The following is a 21,818-nucleotide window of genomic DNA, read 5'->3' as shown; positions in this document are numbered from 1 at the left end:
CTCAGTTTCAGGTAGGGTTCATTTTTAAAAGGTAAGAGGAGAAGAAAAATGACATTTAAGGAAAAAAAAGATGCTTCCTTTTGTAGTTATAATAAATATTTGTACATATTATATCATATAAAGCAGTTGGGTCATTGGAACCTCAAACAACGAGGCACTAAGGCTAAGAAAATACAAGGATTAATATTATCAAGTGACAAATAATCTTATGAGAAACTGCGTAGATAATCTAAGCTGAATTACAATGGACAGTACCATCTCATTAAAAACCTTTCTTAAACATAAGTCAAGTCATGTCACTATAAAATAACGTAATCATGATTTAAGGGATAAAAGAACATACAAAATACTTTTATATTACAGAAACGTTCTGGGAGCTCCTATCAAATCCATTACTTTTATCTTTATCATTTTGAATAGACTGTATAAAATTTGAGTTAGTGTGACTTGAAAGGTTCTCTTAAATAACCAGGTTTATCTTAAGTACATCCCAAGACCTGCTAATTCTGACTGCAGTCTGGGAGTGTTATGCTAAAAAAAAAAAAAAAAAATCCTCAAACAGAATACATCAGGATCTCGCGCCATAAACGAGCATTTGCTGAAATATTCAGTTGAATATTAGCCTTCCGTCTGATTGGCAAAGCTTCGATTAGATACGAGGATTCCCCAGGTGAGTATCAACCCCAGTTCCATTTGAACAGGAGGTAAAATGAGAAGTCAACAGTATTTAGTCAAATAAAAGGCAAAGATTAAAGTAACTTTGGCAGCATAGTGTGCGGAATTGATTTATAATTTATCAACAGTTGTGCTGAGCAGTGGTCACCAGAGAGATGGGACAGATTTCTGTTACAACGTCTTTGCTTTCCCACACGAGAACACTGAATATGTGTGGCTCTGTTCTCAGAGTGGTTATTTAAACTACAGCTATCAATAGACGCTGCAGAAACCTGGCAAAATATAAGCAAAACAATGCTCCACACACCCTGCTTGATTAAATAAAATTGTCACAGCAATGAAAGTGATCTATGATACTAAGTTGAATGTGTAAAGTGCCATAAATCTTTTTTTTTGTCCTACCTTGAAAGGTCAGCGTTTGCTAAGATGAGTCCAGAGACACAATTTTATTTCACAATAATAAAAGTGAGAAAGAAGTAAAGACAGAGTTCCTGCCTAAGCAATAAACCGCTGCGTGCTCATTAATGAATAGTGTTCCAGCTCCGGGTGAAGGTTGAAACCAAGGTGAATGTCACCACAGTGTCATACTGTACAGTCACAGTTATCAAATACTGTTTGTATAATTAGAAAATAAGGTGCAGAATTTACCAGATTAGTTAAGAATTCACTAGCAGAAGGATTGCATATTGGCAAAAGTACCAGTTAGGTGGGAAGTGATCCAAGTTCAAACAGCAAAACGATGGGTGTTGCAACTCTATAAATAGTCAGATTTACATGCCAGTTTATTTGGTGCACATAGTGGGTGCAGGCGACTGCCACTCAGTACGACACAGGAATTCCTTTGAAAAAAAAAATGCAGTTTTAATGACAGAGGCTGTGAGCTATGCAGCACATTATAGCGTATCTACTATAAGTACTACATGTGTCTTATAGACCCCTTTTTTAAATACCAATTCCTAACCACCATCCTATTTAAATGAATCTATGGCGTAACTATCAAAGGTGCAACCAGTGAAGTGAGTTTCAGAAGATGGCAGAGGCCCTCACTAGAATTTCACAGACTGCATGAATTGCTTCACACAGTCTTCAAACCACTCATAAAACAACAAGGTGGAGGTGGATGTGGAAGGCATGCCAGGAAATGGTAATTTATTTGTCCAATGACCGGCCTCTCTGTCATTTGTGATAACTTGCGCTGACCAACTGACAATTTTGTCTCAACAGTTGAACCTTTTAGCAAAAAGTAAATCGACAAAAAGTTATTAGTATAGGCTAAATGTGTGTGTGTTTGTGCGCATGAGTGTGCGCTTGTATTTAGGGTGTTTGGAGCGAGAGGATAGGCCCAAGAAATATATTTGTACCAGGGCCAATAAGACTTATGTGGTGCTGCAGAGATGAATACTCTGTTTTCACTGTGGTCCACTTTCTAATTCAGTTGAAGAGGATTCTGACTTAGCATGCAAGTTTGGGGACTTGAAAGAGACAAATGAAAAAGAATGGTTGAAAATGATTGAACTATCCAGCCAATAACTGAACGATCCTTTCTGACAGCTCCAGCAATGCCAAATGCTGCATATCCTATAATCAATAGAACCTTTTAACTGATGGCATTGTGACAGTTATTTTTCGTAGACTTAGCGCCCACCAGAAATCTTCCACTTGAACCGAACGGTAAATCATATATCTGTTTTCACAGGCTGAATAGCGCTTCTAATGCAATGCTGTCTCTTAGAAATTATGTTTGTTCGATCGAACTTCATGTGTTAAATCAGCAGAGCGCTCCTTAAAGCAACATCGATTGTGCGAGAGGTCAGGGCTGAACATACAACAATACTCACATCGGCCAAGTCACCCTCGCAATGCATTTGTTGCGCAATGTCTACTCGCTTGTTTTGGAAACCCATCGGTTATTCGAATGTATCACAAGGATCACAAAGGACAAAATACAGAGCAAGAAGGCATTTTATGGAAGGCCCTTAGGCTAGTTTGATAACATTTCTACCATTTGTCTGTATAACAGAACCTAATCATCATTCAGCACCGTTATTGAAGTGAAAGAGCAGATACGTTTACTAAGCAAATCAGCTCTCAAGTACTACTGCAGAGTTTCTGGCAAAAACAAACGGTCAGGCAAGGATGTGATGGCGGCAGCTGCGACTGCTTTCCTATTCAAGTGCCTCTCTTGCAGTGAAACAAATATCTCATCTCCAAATTGTAATATTTTGCAAATTTGTTTTACCAATCTTTAATTCCATACATGCTTGTTTAATGAAATAAACACCATCTCTGACCTATTTTTTTTATTCTCCTTCAACAGCAATTTCATTATTAGCAGCACTTAGGCAATGTAGCACACCAACTGGGATTTTAATAACCGTTAAGTCGCCAGCTGTGAACTATTAAGAAATGATGGTGATGACCGGCAGATTGAGAAATCAAATTCCCAAGCAACAGCCAGTAATGCCTCCCATACAGCTGGCCCAAATAATAGCTTGTTTCCTAATAACTGCATTTTGACAGTGCCTGGTCGTTCTGCTAACCTGTGATATGACTATTGGCATTCGACCTCCTTCAGATGCCGAACGGTTCAGGAATGACAGAAATGGACATTCTGGACAACATCTAATGCTTAATGGAGCTGACAGTGTAGACAGGTTTACTCACCCTGTACCAAACGATCTCTCGAAGCCTTCCGTCGGTTTTGAAGTTGCACTTGAGGGTAACAGTCTCACCCACGACAACAGGAGGCAGAGGCTCAATGGTAACTGTCAAATATCCTGCAAAAAAATGAAAATGAATTTTAATACGGTAAGGACACATCGCCTAATAAAGACTTTTTTTTGTCATTTGTTCTCTTTCAGAATTGTTTTTTAAACAATAGCAATAGTAGTTGTCAACTGTACATAGAGTACAGTACATAACTTATTTAAGTTACTGAAGAACGGAGCACATTTGTTCTGAGTGGCCTTTCACAATCCTTTGTCTGGTTTAGAGATTTATACACAGTTACAATGCGACTTCTTCATAGGTGGAAAGCAACAAAGTACATTTACTCAAGTATTGTACTTAATTTTGTGGTACTTGAGTGTCCAATTTATGCAACATCATATTTCCATTCCACTACACTGCAGAGGGGAATTTTGCACTTTCTACTTTACTGCATTTATTTAACATCTCAAGTTACTTTTAACATGAAGATTTGACAAAATTAATAATATAAAAAGCTGTTAAAACACAACATATTGTTATTAATAGAATAAGCAAAGGGTTTCCAAACTTTTCTAATGTATGACTTCTTACAAAAAGCAGTGTAGTCAGGGCCACATATCAGATATTTTTGTGTTTTCAAAAACTCCAACAAATATTGACATTTCCCTCTAAACTTCTCTGAAATTCTAAATCCAAGATACTCAAAAAAGTCCAAAAACCGAACAAATTTGAATATCAGAACTTAGCTTTTTCTTCTTCCCTCTCCCAGTAATCTCCCTCATATTTATCTGCTGTCCCAGTATATAAAACTGAGTTCCAACTAACTGCACCTACAGCAGCTACAACAGTAGCATACTGCTCACACACTGATGCTTCAATATTAATAATCTAATGATGTCATATATAATAATATATCAGTCAGAGGCACCAAACCAGAGCTTTTACTTTAATACTTAAATTTTTATTTTTCTGCTAATACTTAAGTACTTTTACTCAAGATAATCTTTTAATGCAGGGATTTTAGTTGTAGAGTATCTTTACTTTGTTCCACTGGTATTTTTACTTAAGTAAAGTTTCTGAATACTTTTGTGCTAATTTCTCAAGTTGTTATTCCTTGAAATATAATGTTTTTTTTTTTATATTTGCAAGTCTTTTGTGATAACAGGCATAAACAGACAGCAAGCATTAACAAAGCACACACACACATACACTAATCTGTAAAAACAGCAGCAACAAAATGGAGAAAACATGAGAAAAAGACTATAAAATACAAGGACAGACTCCTTAGTGATGAATGCTACATTGTGCCTGATCATCATCCCCAAACATTTATACAGTGGGTTGCACAGACCTTCAGATATGGTAGTCTGCACACATATGCATACACAGGGTGATAACAGTATGCATATCAGCAAAGGCATGAGATTATATCTACCAAATAAAAATAGCAGGGGAAACAAAAGGCAATTACCTGGTGATAATGAGAAGACAGAATAGAAAATAAATACAGCCTAAAACTGGAGGAAGTGTGTGTGTGTGTGTGTGTGTGGGGGGGGGGGGGCAAATGAAGACTGAAGGGAGGATGAATTGAAGTGAAGGTGAAGCATAACCGGATGTCTGGGGGAGTGCAGTGTAGCGCCCATAAATATATCAATTATATATATCTGGAATATACAATATATGTAATTCACATATGAGTGAAAATAACATCTCTTTATATCAGAGTGAGCCAGTGTGTGGGCTGACTGCCACTGACAGACAAGCAACCCTCTGCCCACAATAATAGCGGTTTCAACACATTCAGGTTTTAATGAGGGAATTATATCCCACAAAACAGATGGGTATCAGTAAAAATTGAAAACAGTATGATATGGGACCTTGTGGCCAATACCTACACAAGTCATTGACATATTGAATAAAAGGACATGGACTATGAGGACATTATTGAATTCAACAGGTGGAAAGAATGAAAGTAATCTCAGTAAAAATGTGTGACGGAGATCTAATCAATAAATCTCTAAAAGTGCTTTCTTGTTTCACTAATGTATTTTTTTCAAAATAATTAAACGGCATGGAACTATTTAAATCAACAAACCAGTTCAAAGATGACTGTATGGAAAGGTGAGTTTTTAATAGATAAGCAGTCCATTGTTGGAATATCTAAGAAAAGCAATACATTTTCAGAAAAATACAGTCACAGTAAGTAGCTGCAGTGTTATGTAATAGGTGTCTCACTCTTTAACCCTGGGAACTCGACTCAAATTGCTTAAAACTAAAGTTAGACATGCTGGCATCCAAAGTGCCTCCTCACTGCTGAGTTTATTGTATCAGAGCTTTTTCATTCAAATATAATCTGAGTGCTGTGTTTTTTCTTTATGACCACACGCAGTGTACACGGCATTGGTTAGCTGTGACCAGAGCTGTGCGGCCCAACAGCACAACAGTGTGTGGCTTCACAACACAGGCAGCAAGTAGGTAAAATTTGGAGTGCATTCACGGTACTTTAGTTGAAAAGAATCGGATGTTCTTTTCCAAGGAGTGCTGAAAAGCGGCGAATGAATAAATGGCGTGTTCAATCGAGTTATTGAGAGGGCAAAACTAAGGTCATTCAAATTCTAATTCAAAGGAGGCAAAATTATTATTTATAGCTGGCTGGAAAGCTGATGATTGTTTTTGCGGAAAGGTCGGGATAATAATGGAAATCTTTATTTTAAGGATATGCAGATTGCATATGCTTTTAGTGATCATTTTTAAAAATAGGTTTATTACCTATTTATAGAAGTGTGTAAAAAAAAAAACAATCTGGGCACTGATTGTTCTTTAATGAGCTATTTCACTTGACATTTGCATTAGAAAGCATCAAATACAAAGAGTCATGCCATCAGTAATATCAAAACGGCTAACAAATGATATTTTAGTAATATATCCTCTAGGCCTTACCAAATTAAACTTGTCTTCCGTCTGTCCTTATGTGCTTTTGTATCTTTTATTCAATGTTTGCAATATGCCATATGGTTATGTCATTGCTTTACTATTTGTATGTGCTTTTGTATATTTCGGTTTATTGTTTTTGTATGCTGTCAACCTCCAAGGGACTGCAGATGAAAATGAGCCTGTATGACAAAATTTGGCACATTTACATGATGGACCCAAGTGCCCACGCTGATTAATGTAGACTGAGCATTCCTAAATGAAAAGAATATAAACTGGTTATTGAGCTAACAGATTTTTTTTCCACCAACTTGACATTGTTTTAAAAAAAACAGAACCACCTGCCTGAACAATCTCCGCTATGTAAGTCATAATGCCTACTGGCAGGTTATGTTGAATTACATTCATTCTCTTAGGAGCCATATACAGCATATTGTATGAATATGAATTCCATCAATGTCAATTAGATGACACACAAGATCTGTTCCATGACAAATAAACCAGAGACAGATAGACAACACAACTGTGTCATGCAACTTTGACATGGCGTTTGTAAACTCATTGCTTGTTTTGCCCTGAACTGTTCATGATACACCTCCTAGTGAGCTTTTCATTTCACAACAACGCAGTGATGTTGACTGTGAGTCATCAAAGTACCACCGTTTACGTGCTAGTTTCTCCAGGTTCTTTTGAGAAACCATTCACAACACCTGTATGGTTCTAGATCTAAAATGCTGTATCAGGTAAATGGCATGGATTTCCACAATTATATTTGTTTATATAATATTTAGGAGAGTGTCAAAGAGAGCAACACTTTGATCATTTTGAATAATTCCAATGTACACAAAATTAAATGAAAAATGTGCCTGACTCCACCTGACACAGCTTCAGTCTTCACTGTGATTTCAGATTGCAAACCCTTTTTGGGGTGAGGAAGTGCAAACTCTTCAGGGCTGACACACTCTGAGACTCGTCTGATTTCCTGATGTAGGTAGGGTAAAGGTCTCCGTCAGGACGGCCCGAACCTTATGAACTAACTTTCCAAGACTGGGGTTGATTATGCTTAGACTGAAGAGAGCCTGGCTGACGCCTCGACTCACTCAAATGACACGTTCACGTCTTTATTTGAAAGCATGTCTTCTTTTTATAACTGGGTCTTTGTGAGAGCTCAAGAAGAAAGATTCAGAAACCGGGCACCTCCACATCTCTCTCCTCAATAAAGCTGCTGCCAATAAACATCACTGTTGTCACCAAGAAAGGTCTTCTTTGACTTCTTCACTTCATCTTCAATTCACCGCAATTTCCATCACACTAATAGTTTCAAAAATTAACCTGAGTGCATCGACTGGAAAAAAAAAATCCCCAATGGAGCGTGGCCACACCCATATATCCACACAGGGTGGGGGTGGGGTATATAAGTTACGCTACACTGAAGAAATGCCTTGCCTCTGAAATGGGTCTTGGGTATCGGTATTGGTAGACACAGATCAGCTTGCCGCTTGTGTCAGTGCACCTAGATATGCTTATTAAAGAATCTTAATTCAATCAGCAGGCTGAAGAGAGATCTTCTCTCCAGAGTCAAGATGAATGGATAAACCTTCCTAGAGACCGCATGTCATTAACACAGAGCTGACGCTCTTAGAGAAAATCCTTACCACTTACTATGAAACCACAAGAGGAGAAGTCTGGCCTTGTAAATGTCTCTGTGTAAGTTTTCCAAAGAGGTGGTGGAAATGCATATTACAAGAAAGAAAAATGTCAACTGCCTCTGTGGAATACAGCGTTACTCACTCACGGGGAGATAAGTGTGTAACTTAGTTTTACTGTAGGTGGTAAAACATTCCTGACACATTCTAGATGGTGGTCCGCTTCTGCGGTTGCACGGATTAATTGTGAACAATTCACTGACTATGTGGCACGGAAAAAAATTTAGCATAGCCAATGACAGAAAAATGCTCCGGCGCGTGTGGGGAGGGATGAGGAATTTTTAAAAGAGCAAATTACATGGGTTATGCACTCGTGCCAGCGAAGTTCACATTTCAAATAATCCCTATGAGAAACTGGAGCAGTTGCAGTCTGCACATACTAAGACATGAGGGCATAATTCCCACGCAATTCAATATCCATCAAATACCATGCAAATGATTTCATAAATTAGACACATTTGTATTTGCCAATTCTCTGTTGAATGTGTTCCAACAAAGCAATATCTCTTGTTATGCTTGATGCCCTTGTTAAAACACGGGCTAATGTGGGCAATATTCAAAAAAAGCAAGTGTTAATTTATTCTGAGCATAAAAACCAACACTGTGCAACTATTTATGTAAGTAGTTGATAATTCAACACTTGTGATAGTTTAGACAGCTGCCCCGGTCTCGTATCTGCGCTGAGTAGAAACACAAGTCTCCAATCAGCGCTTGTCAACTCAAAACGGTGAAAAATCAACAGTTATTCTACTGGGCAGCTCCTCACAAACAACATGGCACATTATTATTTTCTTCATCTAACAGAGATGCTCCCCTAGTTATATCGAAAACACGCACCACAATTCCTCTGCAAATATCACATTGATATGATTCCACCGTTTTTAAATTGTAATCACAGCTGAAAAATAGTTTACTGAAACTTTACTTTACACCTAATATACTTATTTAAAAAAAATAAATAAATAAAAATAAATATATATATATATATATATATATATATTCTCAAGGCAGGAGATTGCAAAGGATTTACATGTGAATCAGAATTCGAGTGATCACTAAAAACAGACTTTTATTCTATTTTTATGAGACAGCTGCAAAATAATGACCCTTCCTGTGTTTTTTAGCCCCGCATCCAAAGGAAGGCTCCAGGATGTATTTGTATACTGTTCATATCCATCTGTCCATGAGCATCATTTGTATGAATCAGAAATTCAGCCAGGCACATGTTACCTTGAAATCTGTGACTCATGTGGCGAAGAAAAACAAAAAACAATTTGTACCCTTCACCTGTTGTTTTCTAGTTTTGGTAAAAAATTGTGAGGCTTCATGGATGATGCTCAAGATTTGTTAGTATCATGGTACTGTCATTTTGTATCTTTCTAATCTTTCTCTTATCTGACTGGTGAGGCATATGCTTTTGGGTTAGGTCAAGATGTTCATCTGCCAGACTGGTCTATGCGGTCTTCTGATTGGACCAATGGGGGCAGCTCCAAAGAGCTGAGAAAGGACGGACGGACAGACCGAAAAATGTGAAACAAAAATATCTCAGCAATAAGTGATACAGGGTGCAAGAGTTCTTTTCATTTTTTCCCCCCAAGTTAAATGTGGTCTAAGATACATGGAATATCAAAGTAAGTAGATATATGGCCTGGTTATGGATGAAAAATATGTTATTTAGCACATAAATCATTTTACGAGACAATAATTTATGTTTTGTTCTTTGCTAATAAAATCAAATACGTGTCAAATTCGACCCGGAAACACTGAGGGTGTAAAACCCTTTTTGAACAGAATAGGAGGGTAATAGGGACATCATTTATTATCATGTAATGTGGGGTTAAGCTTAATGTTCTGCAGAAAATCCTTGAAATAAATCTCCTTGTCTTGAAAATCTATTTGGCCATGACGCAGAATACTGAAGCAGAATCATTGTAAGAGCACATAAGCAAGTGTGGAGTGGTCAGAGAGTGCACTGCATTTAATTGGCTCATATTAGCTGGTTGTGGAGGCAGACAAGGCCTACGGCTTGTCTTAATCCATCAGAGGCGCTGTTGGAACAACATCTAATGAGGGCTGCAAACTATGCTTTCTCCCATTAATAACAGCAATTTGCCAAGATGCAATGAGAAAACAAAACACAGCCAATGATGGACCGGCCCAAAATGTGCCTGTTATTGTGCTCTGTGATTTATGGCTATGGCCTACCTTTGCTTAGATGTCAGAGCAACTAAATGTATGAGAAAAATAGATGGCTCAGTTCCTCAGCTCTCCTCCTCATCTGTGCCTCTGAGCAGTGTGAACAAACAGAATAAAGCTGATTTGTAGTGTCAAACACACATTTAAGCATTATCACTTAAAAAAAACAGAAAACTATATAAGGAATTCTTGTTTCAAAACGGAAAGCAAGGAGGACGGAGGATTAATGTAGTGCTTCATGTTGAAACATTATAATACAGAAACGATACCACGGCTCCAGTGAAGCATGCTGCATTCATATATTTGTTCATGTCATTGTACACACCATCTGTAATTAAACACATACAATATGTCCTGCAAGAGTGGCAGCTATAAAAGTGTAGCGATGTGGACCCATGTGGTAATCAATAAATTCTCTCAATAACTGCACTTCTAAAACCATGTGGTTGATTTGAAGGCAGTGGCTTAAGGCATGTGAGCAGCGATGTGCTGTTAATAGGATGGGAGGCTCTCTGGAAAGGCCGTGGCTGACATGTTAAAGCTTTACACTGTTTACGCAGCAATAACCTCTCCATTTGTAAGCTGTGCATTAAGTCAATGTTCTGTAGGTCTCTCCTGAAAAATGTTGAGTCTAAAGCCTAAGTAAAACAAGGGTATAGATTATGTAAAGCGAGCAGAGATTTATATTCACATAATTCCCAATAAGGTAAACTAAGTGAAGAATTAAATTGCTATCGAATTTTAAAGAACCTTGGAGATATTCGAGAAATACCTTTCCTTACTCATCTGTTCATTTCTTAGAACATGACTAAGAGTCAATAAAAGGATAAAGGGATTTTTTTTTTTTTTTTTTTTTTTTTTAAAGCAAAAAAGTCCAAACAATCTCCAGGTTTGGTTATAAGGTTGAGGAAAATTAGCAACTGAATTATTGGTGTTTTTGTATATAGTTTTTTTTTAATGCAGATCTATAAGGGTATCTTGTACCCCCCCCCCCCAAATAATTAAAAAAAAAGACTAATTGGGGTATCTTGTACCCCAATTAGTATTTTCCCCACCTTACTTTTATTGTAACGACAAAATATGAACAAAGTTTGTATATTATTTGTTAATACTCAAGTAAATTACACCTTTTTTTTTAAAGTCCCATTTTTTTGGACTCTCTGATTTGTGCTCTTGACATCCTTGAAATATTTGTGTGGTTCTCAATATAGTTTTACTATCAGTTTCTGATTGCCTGACTCTTACCGAGTGACGCTAGCCACAGTTTTTCTTTAGTCTTGTAGCTTGCTAGCTTTGCGACGAAATGACCGATTTTTGTTTTTGTCCAAAAGGTTGGGCAGTGGGCCGTGCTGAGGACGGTTATGACATGAGCATGAGTTTGTGACATCACAAAGTTACGGAAGTTCAAGCGGGTTCTGCAAAAGGCACAATTGTGAATAAGGACTCTCAGTGTTTTGACCCTTTCACAGTATTTATAAAGTACCTATACGTGCTTTAAGATCAAGAAATACATTTAAATCAAAATGTATACAATATGGGGAAAAAAATGCATCTGTTGGCCTACTTTTTGTTAACTATGATGATAAAGTTTCAGTACAGCTTTGCTTTATTGCCAACTTGTGGCCATGTGGCATCCCTAGTGGTCAAAACATCACAAGCATAATGCTCACAGCAGGCACACAAGCAATTTGAAAAAAGCTTGTGAAGAAACTGGTGTTTCCTTTTTGGCAACATGCAGCTTGTCTACCAGGTGACGGCATTAAAAGATGTCCACGCATTCACTAATGCACAAAATCAATCAATCAATATCTTACCCTATCTTATTAAATCTACCATCATCGCTACACCTGGTGGTAAAAAAAAAAAAAAAAACTCACCTAGTCTAATTGGATCAAAGGTGAAAAAAGAAAAAATAGAGGTATTATTATCATCGCACCATTATACTACCCTCAGCACATTTAAAGCGCTGACAGTCACTGTGGATTAATGAACACAGCAGTGAAGAGCGTTCAGTACAGTCAACTCATTCTCAGGTAGTGATTTGTAACTGTACATGTAAGCTGAGTTTGGGAAGTGGTTGATGGCGGGAGAATCTGGAATGCTGCTTGTTGATTTATGCTTACGCAATCTGTGCCCGTTGAGAAGGTCTTCTTTTGTAAACACAAAGCTGGGAGATGATGTGTTTTTTCAATCAAAATGATTTACTGTTTGATGACATGCTTCGGCTTGAAGAGTGTCGCGACCCGTCTAATGTAATCCACTGTCCTCCCACAAGCCCGAATCCCTACAGTGGATAGCAATCACAAGGAACCCTATCGGTGGGCCCTCATTCTGGAGGGCTGAAGGCATATGGAATGATCATGTCATTGGTGGCGAAGGCGTTGGAGCCACACAGGAAATGCAGCCAGTCCTCCCACAAGGGTTAGTTAGTTGAGTAATATGCAGCAGTGTTAGCTAGCCAACTAGAAAGCAATACATCTCTGATCTCTCAATAGCTCACTTTTTCTTTCCCATTTCTGTATTTTTTATTGCAAAAAAAAAAAAAAAAGATTCTGTTATCTACCTTATTTTTTCCCTATTTGATGTGAAGCTATAATTTTACTGCTGACTGAGTTTCATGAGGTTCAGGATCATTTCAGAATTTTAATAATAAACACCAACAAGGAAACATGTTTTTTCCGTCTCAGACACTAAAAAAAAAAAAACAACAGACAAAAAACACCTCTGGGAGAGACAAGGTTTTATCTGAACAGCAGTCACACAAGCCTTGCATGATGAAGACGGAGGATGACCATTGCTGAAGCATGTAAGTGGCCCTCGGGGAGTAGTTGTAGTACCAGATATCTGTTGGCTACACACCATCAGGAAAAATGACACACACATACACGCACACACACACACACACACACACACACACACACACACACACACACACACACACACACACACACACACACACACACACACACACAGCAATGTCTGCTGTAAATGATCAAGCTGGAAACTTGTACGTGCAAGGACAAATCTAAAACCAGCTCAGGCGTTTTAGCTGTAGATTTGAAAAACCTGAGAAGTTTATCATCCATTTGTTTATTCGTATGTTTGAAGAGAGTTGCGTAAAAATAATTGTTGAGTATTTTTTTTTTTTTTTTTAAAGTACTGTGTTTCATCCCAGTTCTTTTTGTTGGTGCCACAATATTAAAAAATAAAATGTTCACTTTGGCAATGAGATGTCAACGAAGACACTTAGAATATATAATTCACAGGCTGGCAGATAAAATTGAGTAAATACTGGGAAAAAAACAAAAGTAAATGTTTTGAACACTGCGATCTGACAATCACAGAATCCAAAGCAAACGATGTTGACGTGTACATAAAACAAAGAAAAAAGCCTGCAAACATGATTTAAACTTAGAATTATACTAACTTGATTTTCCTCCGAATTTTTAAAGGCCATCAAAACTACGTCTGTGTCTTTGGTAAACACAAAGCCACTCCTGCTGTGAATGGTGCTGAAGTGAAGCTGTACACAAAATGCAATCTCCTTCTGTCTAACTGTAGGGATTCATTACGAGGAGGTATCTGGTAGATTTTAAGAAGACATGTCAGCCCTCTGACGTGATTGGAATGAAATGCATGTTTTTGTTTTTAAGGGGATATTACAAACCTGCATCACTCCAGATTGTTCCGTAGCTGCCAATCTCAGTAATTTAGGAAGAAATCTAAAATTTTCTGCTCAGAGGGGGGCCATATCTCTGATTTTTTAAAACAGCTGCACTCAAAAAATCATGCATCTACAAGCATGTGAACGATATTATTCAGTGAAGTGAAAATGTGTTAGGGCACGATAAGAAGCTTTGAGAGTCCCCCCCTCAATTTCTGTGCCTCTGTACGGCCTTAGAATAATACTTTTTGAAAATGCAAATGATACTTTATGGAGCAAGACTGGAGTGTCTGCATATCCCGAATGCCAGGAGTTGATGTCCCCGGATCGAGGGAGTCACCACCAGAGCTGCATCTCGGCCATTTTCTCAGCGCTTGTGGCGACCAGAAAAAAAAGTTTGTTTGAAGAACAGATGCATGTTTTGTATCTTTAATTGAGGTGGGTCCGGATGGTGCACACAGAAGTGCATGCAAGCAGAGACTTCTGGCTCAGGGTGATTCACTAAAGTGCGGATCTGTATAAGCTTCTGTAAATGAGTAAAAGTCAGTGAGGTAAATATGGGTCATTTAGAGCTGACTGCAGCTGTTTGACTGAAGTATTTGGATTTTGCAGAATTGCTGATATTGTATTATGGTATTTGGTGGTTGTATAAATTTCAATAGTATTTAAACAAACTTGAAGCAAAATCAAATTATTATTTTTTTTATATAATGAGGTCCTTGACACTTGAGCATGAAGTAACCGGGAGTATAGGAAATTGACGCAAGGTTTAGTACAGTGTATCTGCAGTTGGTAAAACAGCTGCAGATATGAACCGATACAGGACGCAGCTGATGTGTCTGCTCAGCTTGGAAGTGTTTATTTTGCCTGATAAATTAAGTGGACACCTGCAGCACAAAGAGAAAATGGATTCCAAAATACTGCCTCAACATATTATGATTCTATTCACTATTCTTTATTTCAATTTCCTTAAAAGCCTGCAGTACAATGAATGTGGGTGTTTTCATGAGGTAAACACATTTAAAGCTGAACAGGAGTCACAGTCCAATTTCAGTGGTGCACACGGGCATACCAAATATTATAATGGATGGCTAGATACAAAAAATAGATAATTTACACATTTGTTCATAAAAGCTTTCAAATTCTTAAAAAAGAAAAAAGAGCTAACAAATAGGTAGGGAATATGCTAAACTTCTACACCCTCCCTTTGTGTACCCTCAACAAAATAATTGGAAGGTTTTCATAAAAACTACCTGGCAACAACAACCAAAATCTAGAGCTCAAAGAAACAAAATGTCAATGAGTCTAGAAAATAGGTATTTCAATCTGTTTTTAACAAGGTAAGCAGGTTGCCCAATTAACAGAGACCTCAGAGAAGTCATCATGTTGTTACCAGGGAAGCGAGTTGTCCTGGTAACTCAGCCATAGACTCACAAGGGTATCAGTCACTGTTTTTGCATTCAATCTGTGGTCCTCTGCATCACCACAGGTCACGAGCAATGGCAATAAATGAGGGAGGAGATGAGGGCGATGTGGAGAAATGTCCACTCTGAATGTCAAACGGGTGGATTTTAAGAGCGTATCCAGCATGCAGGGAGCGCAAACCGCAGACTCAATTCATCATAGCCTTCTGCTGCCGTTACAAGAGGGCCATTACATGTTTTTGCACTGACTGTTCACAACAGCTGTGCATTGGTTTGCTCTTGTTTTTCTCCCATTTGAAGCCTCTACTCAACCACTTTACAAACACAGTCTTACACAAACAGCATTGTTTTGTATTTCTCGTGATTCAAAATCATTTCATTCTGAGGCCAAAGGGAGGAAATTCAGTTTCCCCTTATTGTGTCAAAGGGGGAACAAAAACACAAAGAAAAACTATTGGCAAAGTGACCTCAATTAAGATATATATACAAGAGTGTATTGGGTTTGCCTAACAAACCAAACCTGAAGGGCTGTACTGGTGCCTCAACTGATTTCTGCTATTGTATTTTACATTTCTATTAACTGTAGTGGCCCTCTGAATGAGTATCCATGCTACTTTGTCCTCAGGGGTTTTTCTAACGGCAAAGTAGATTTTCTCTCTTCAAATCAGACAATCGTGAAGAGAGTAAAAAAAAAAAAAAGAGGATATTCATCTTTAAGCTAACTTTATTAAGGGGAAAATGAGTCATGTTGTGCATGATGCAATGAAAAACTGAAGAGCATAACGTTTCATCTATTTTTACACAATCATCATACAGCTTATCTAGAGATACATGAGAGTAGGAATGAATGCCACTGTTTGAGATTTAAAAGTGTCTTGTACAAGGTATAAATGGGCTGAAAACAATGCAGTGAGAAGAAAGAAAAAAGTACAGTTGAAAGCTACATACAAGTATGCGTCATTTGAAGTCCCAACTGAGTACACAATAGTTTTGGAGGATTCACAGCAAGGCTTTGTGTTCATGGGACATCGACAGTGATGGAAGTGATTACTGAAAGAAATCAGTTAGCTCCTCTTCCTTTTTTTCTCAGATGTATCAAGCTCCAGTTAAGGTTACAAGTTTTTTTTTTTTTTTATCCACTATAGTCCAATTACAAGTAGAGAATTACCAGGAAACACGGTATCAATAAAGCTTTCTGACAAGACATCTGTCTTCTCTCCAGTGATATGACCATTATGTCTGTCTGCGTGAAAGCTGACTGGACTTTGAGCCCATCCACCTGTTAGCCCGATGCCTCAGCTCAATCTGGCCAGTGCAGAGGGCGTATAATCCGTGGCTGGATATTACATCAAAAGGCCTCAAAGGCGAGTGGGGGTTTGTTCATCACTCAAGAGCCAAGCAAACTGGTAAGGGGGATAAAAATGAAACTCACATGCCGATTTATCAGCACTGTGGTGAGGATTAAAGGACTGCCAGTCCCCTGCCTGCATCACCAGCCTACTGCCTGCATGCTTTGTTTCAGCAGCTTTTAAACCCCCTCTGTCTCTCAAGATGTGCTTCATCACTTCAGTGGAATCATGCCTTCATCTGACCAACAGTGCTGTTAAAATGTGCTGCAGAAGGAGACAGCGTAGCCCTTTACTTTGTGATACCGCTCACCTCCGTGTGGGTGAATTGGTAAGGTACACACGTGTGGAGGTGAGTAAAGCAGTCTCCTTTTTTCCTTTTACAATTCAACCTTTACTGTCAAACAAAGGAGAAAGGGGACACACCCAAACCCAATTACAAGCTTTGTTTTGTGTGGAGAGCTGAGAAGGAAGGCCACATGACTGCTGATAAAGAAAAAAACAAAACAACACTCATCTCCACCCCTACCCACTTTCATTTTCAGTTGTTTTTTTTTTCTTCCTTTTTTTAAACATGGCCGTGGTGGCACTACCGTGCTTTTGTACTATATGGAATTGCATCTCCTTTTTAGTACAAAATCCACATAAAGTAACTACTCAGCTCAGCAACAGAATTATTCACTGCAGGCTGGGGTGGGGAGGTGACCAGACCTGTATTAAAAACTGCCAGAAGAGGAGACAGCTGTCCCTGCCCACGTTCTTATGTGATCTCTGCTTAGGGAGCAGGCTGGTATTCCAAAGCCTCATCTGAAAACAAATTAAAGAGGATTAGAGGCTGCCACAGCAGCTCCTCTCCTCTCTGTTCTGGGGAATCGAGTGTCCCACTGGCCAAAATGGTGACCTTCACATTGTCTTCCTGTCCTTTGTGCAGGTGCACCGCAGCAAACATTAAGGTTATAGTATGGATTCAGCAAAAATGTCACACAATACCTTAAAGTTAGAAGGGTCAAAAAGATTTCATGAGGAGCTGAAAATATGTGAAAAACAATTTGTTTTTGCCGTTTCGATCCTATACTACCACACACCAATTAAATAACGACTCTGAGGGCAAAATGCTGAGTTTCAATATTAAATTTGAAGCTGTTTACACTCACATCAGATGAATGGTGTGGTAATTGAATACACAGTATCTCTGCTCATGTTCTCCCAAACCTGTACTGCGGCCACGTTCCTACCTTGTTTTGGAGTTTTTCCACTTTCATTTAGGTCTTTAACCATCAAATAATCGACATGCTCTGCTGTGTGGAGGTCAGGTTATATGACAATTTTGTTGAGCTACAGTTGCCTACATAATGTTACTAATGTAAAAATATTAAATATTTTAACCCAGACCATCATTTTTTTCATTCTTAAACCTTATCAACCACATGGTTTTGGTGCCTTAACTCAATGCACCTTACTTTTCACGTCGATACCGTTTAGACCGACGGGGGTATTACACACGGCGGCGTGATATCAGGTTGGCCTATCAAAGATAGGCTGTTAGACTTGTTCCTGTATCAGCTCTAACAACATTGCTATATCATTCATAAGAACAGACATCAATGACATAGCACGAAACAGTCACGACTGAACAGGGCTTTATCACGGCTTCAGAAGCGCTCCACTGTCCTCATCCTGTAATGTATGACTTTACCTTCAGGACCAATGTTCTTTGGGACAAGTTAGTGTCGGTCCCTGAACGGAAGGATTTTTTTTTACTGATTAAACAGACACTGGTTTGATCATCTTTTAAGCATTGTTCCCCTGTGGCTACAGTTACACCAAGCACTAATCACTCTTCATTAACTCTGGTATCACATGCATAATTCTGCTGTTTTAACTATATGGTTCCCCTTCCCACTGGCAGGTAGGACGGTCAAAGGAGCCACGTAGTCTATCCTGCGGCTATTTCCTTTTAGTCATGTTCACATCTTGCTGGAAAAAAACGGAGTCATGAAGTCAGCTGGTGGGGCACCGGCAGAAAGATGAAAGTCACGATCTACAGATCAGATTAGACATACTGCAGATTTGTGTGGCACTGGGTGAAAGGATCAAAGTTCTGGAAGATCAGTGTGATTCCATCCTTTCATTGCAACGTCAAGGCCGGTTTTTGGAAAGGCCCGGCAACATACACCTACGATTATGGATATACTGCTGTTGCCCTGATGTCCAGTATTGTGAAGTTCTTGTGCCTGAAAGGTGTGGTTTATCAAGTGGAACCACAGCCATAAGCTGGAATGACCAAACTATTCCTAAAGACCCCCAAATCTGATTCAAGTCCCCGAGGAGGAAAAAACACAGGAAGAAGACGGAAGAAAATTACCTTTATGGATTCTCTGAAAGTGGACACGACTAAGAGAGAGATTTAAGTGATTTTCCAGAATTACACAATTTCCTCGAATCTCACTTCTTCCACTATGCCTCTCAATTATTTCTCTAATCGTGTACTTCTACGTGCCATAATGGTTTGTTTTTTTCTCATCTTTTTTGACCTGAAGTTTTTCTATGGTGCAATGAAGGACAAAGTATAGCGTGAAGAAACAAAAGTGAAAGAAACACAGGGAAGGAGAGCACGACCTATCACACGTCTGGAGTGAGGGGAAGTACGGAGCATTGGTATTCACAGCTGTCCCTCCATTTTGGATCGCATTTGGCACTTGGCTGCAGCCAACTGCAGCTCCGACACATGCACATCTCCCCCTCACACTGTTAGTAAAAGAGCCACTGTGTTAATTGGGCTAAACTGTGTTAGGGAGGGGAGGGGAAATTAATGCAAGGCAGTAAACAGGCATAAATGAATCACATCTGCCAGGTTTATGCGATCAAAGAAGATGTACAGTGCATCTGTCTGTGCCATTTTAGTTCCGGTCTCCTCAACTGGGCAACAAGCTGTGTTCGGTGAAAATCACTTGTGTTTACAATCTGTATTGAAAAATCACACTTTTATCAGTAAGGCTATCTGTGGTTTCTCACACCAAGCTTCAACTCTACAAAAGAAAGACAATTCATAGATTTAAACAACCTTATCTAAAAACCTGGTATCACGTCAAAGCGTGTAAAACATCCCTGATCCATACAGGATACTCTACTAGTGTCAAGTTTAGCCTCCCCCATGCTTTAAAATTAAGCTGCCTTTTTTTTTAAAAAAACTAAAAAAAACTGGTAAGGTTTAGGAAAAGATTTTGTTTGGGATTAAAATAAGTAATTTTACATAAGTAACGTTACGTCACATTTAAATTACTTGACATACATAGATTAAGTATGTTACATAAATAATCCAGGTTAACTTTTGCTTTGTCATGGACTCGAAAAACACGATTCTCCCTGGTGAAAGTTCAGAGTTTGTTTCCTCTGACCTGCCCAAGTCTCCTCTCTCCTTTAACCCTGTTCAAACATGCGTGTATTTTTCACGCCTGGATGAGGCAAAACGTCACACTGACACTGTATCCTCTGGTGGACAAACGGGTGTCTTACATGTTTTGAGGTAATAACAAGCTGCATCTAAACAAAAAAGTAAAAAAGTTGTAAAAGTTATAATCCCCCTAGTCTTAGTTTTGGAGATTTTTTTTTTTTTTTTTTTTTTTTTTTTTTAAATGTTTGAAGGGGAACCAAGAAGCTAAAATGATCACCAAATCTAAAACTTAAAAAAAAAAAAAAAAAAAAAAATTATTAGTTGAGTTAAATCCAAATGTGAAAACTATTAAATAATATGCATTTGTCAAAAAGATCACATTCATGTCTGCATCAAAACAAATCTGAGACAGTATTAAATAATTCTATAGCTTCTTCAACTATAGCAGAACAGATGACTATTTTCCAGAAAAGTCAAGGCAAAGTCTTCAGTTAACCACTAGAGAACACAAATCAATAAGTTATATGAAAGTCATCCTGATATCTTTACTTCCCCTGTAGCAACAAAACCATCAGACACAGCAGTAATATTGCAGTACCATTATTTGAGTGCATTGCTCCCTCTCACTGAGTGCAAACAGACATTCACACACACACACACACACACACACACACACACACACACACACACACACACACACACACACACACACACACACACACACACACACACACACACACACACACACACACACACACACACACATCTCTATTGCTACAAATCAAATTAATGTTGGTTTTTTTTACACTCAACACAGGTAGCATCATGAGGCTAATCATTCCTAACAATTCGCTGACATGTTTGTCAGTATATTTGCCAATGAACCTTCACTTGCTGCAGTTAATGATACGTTTTATTTAATTAATGAATTAATTGGACTTTTGAAAGGGAGCTACTTAGCCTCTCCACGGACCTTTCTCTCCGAACTGAAAGATGCAGAGCCAGTGTTGAAAAGGTTAAGCCTTGCAACGCACCACATGTCCGGTACAATAATTCTCTACAAACAAGGGATCCTTGGGGAATTAAGCATAAATGATGACAAAATGTTGCCTATTCAGTGCAAAACTGCAGAAGAGCGAAGTATTCTCTATTCTAGCTTCTATGAAAAACAGAACAGAAAACATTGACTTTACTTCCATGTAGCAAATGGTATTATGCACTGTGTTCAGAAATTATACGCATATCCATTTTCTTTATTTAAAGGCAAAGTATACATACAGGGAACAATGGGTTTAGTCATCTACAATATCTACATCGAGTAGGTTAGTCTTGCTGTAATTGTGCGGCACACACAAAAAAAAACAGGCCCGGTGTATGCGAGACTCAGCCAATGCAATTTGGAATCCAATAATTGTGTGATAAAAATGAAAATCATCACAAACTGGACAGCTCAGACGACAACTGTCCCATACTTCGGTGAGTACAGCTATAAACTGGTCAATAGAAAATAGCTTAAAAGTTTTCTTTACAACAACTTGAAAAGACAATATCATTTCTGACAGCTGCTTTCACGCCTCCAAGAAGGCAATAATTGTGTGTAGCGAGTGCGATGAGAGAATTTCAGCCGCAGCAGACAGGTACATGTGTCACACAGATAGAGTCTGCTAAACGCTTGAATACGTTTTTTTTCCTGCTTATTCGCTCGCTATTTTATTTGACTTGTGTTTGTCCACACAATTATGTATCATCTATTTTCTCTCGTGCATCAAAAAT

At 38.4% G+C, this 21,818-nt stretch overlaps 1 protein-coding gene across 2 annotated transcripts in view; it reads right to left on the bottom strand.

Moving 5' to 3' along the window:
- igsf21a (immunoglobin superfamily, member 21a) overlaps window positions 1-21,818 on the bottom strand; it is a 157,898-nt gene that overhangs the window by 98,034 nt on the left and 38,046 nt on the right. For both annotated transcript variants that reach the window (XM_069711315.1, XM_069711316.1), the window contains exon 2: window positions 3,340-3,452. In XM_069711315.1, coding sequence (XP_069567416.1) covers window positions 3,340-3,452 — 113 coding nt within the window. The remainder of the gene's footprint in view (window positions 1-3,339; window positions 3,453-21,818) is intronic.

This window comes from Brachyistius frenatus, unplaced genomic scaffold, assembly GCF_029030835.1.
Source record: "Brachyistius frenatus isolate BFR_SWC_R1_liver_20210118 unplaced genomic scaffold, ASM2903083v1 Contig_98, whole genome shotgun sequence".
Lineage (NCBI taxonomy): Eukaryota > Metazoa > Chordata > Actinopteri > Embiotocidae > Brachyistius > Brachyistius frenatus.
This window is presented reverse-complemented; position numbering and strand designations above follow the sequence as displayed.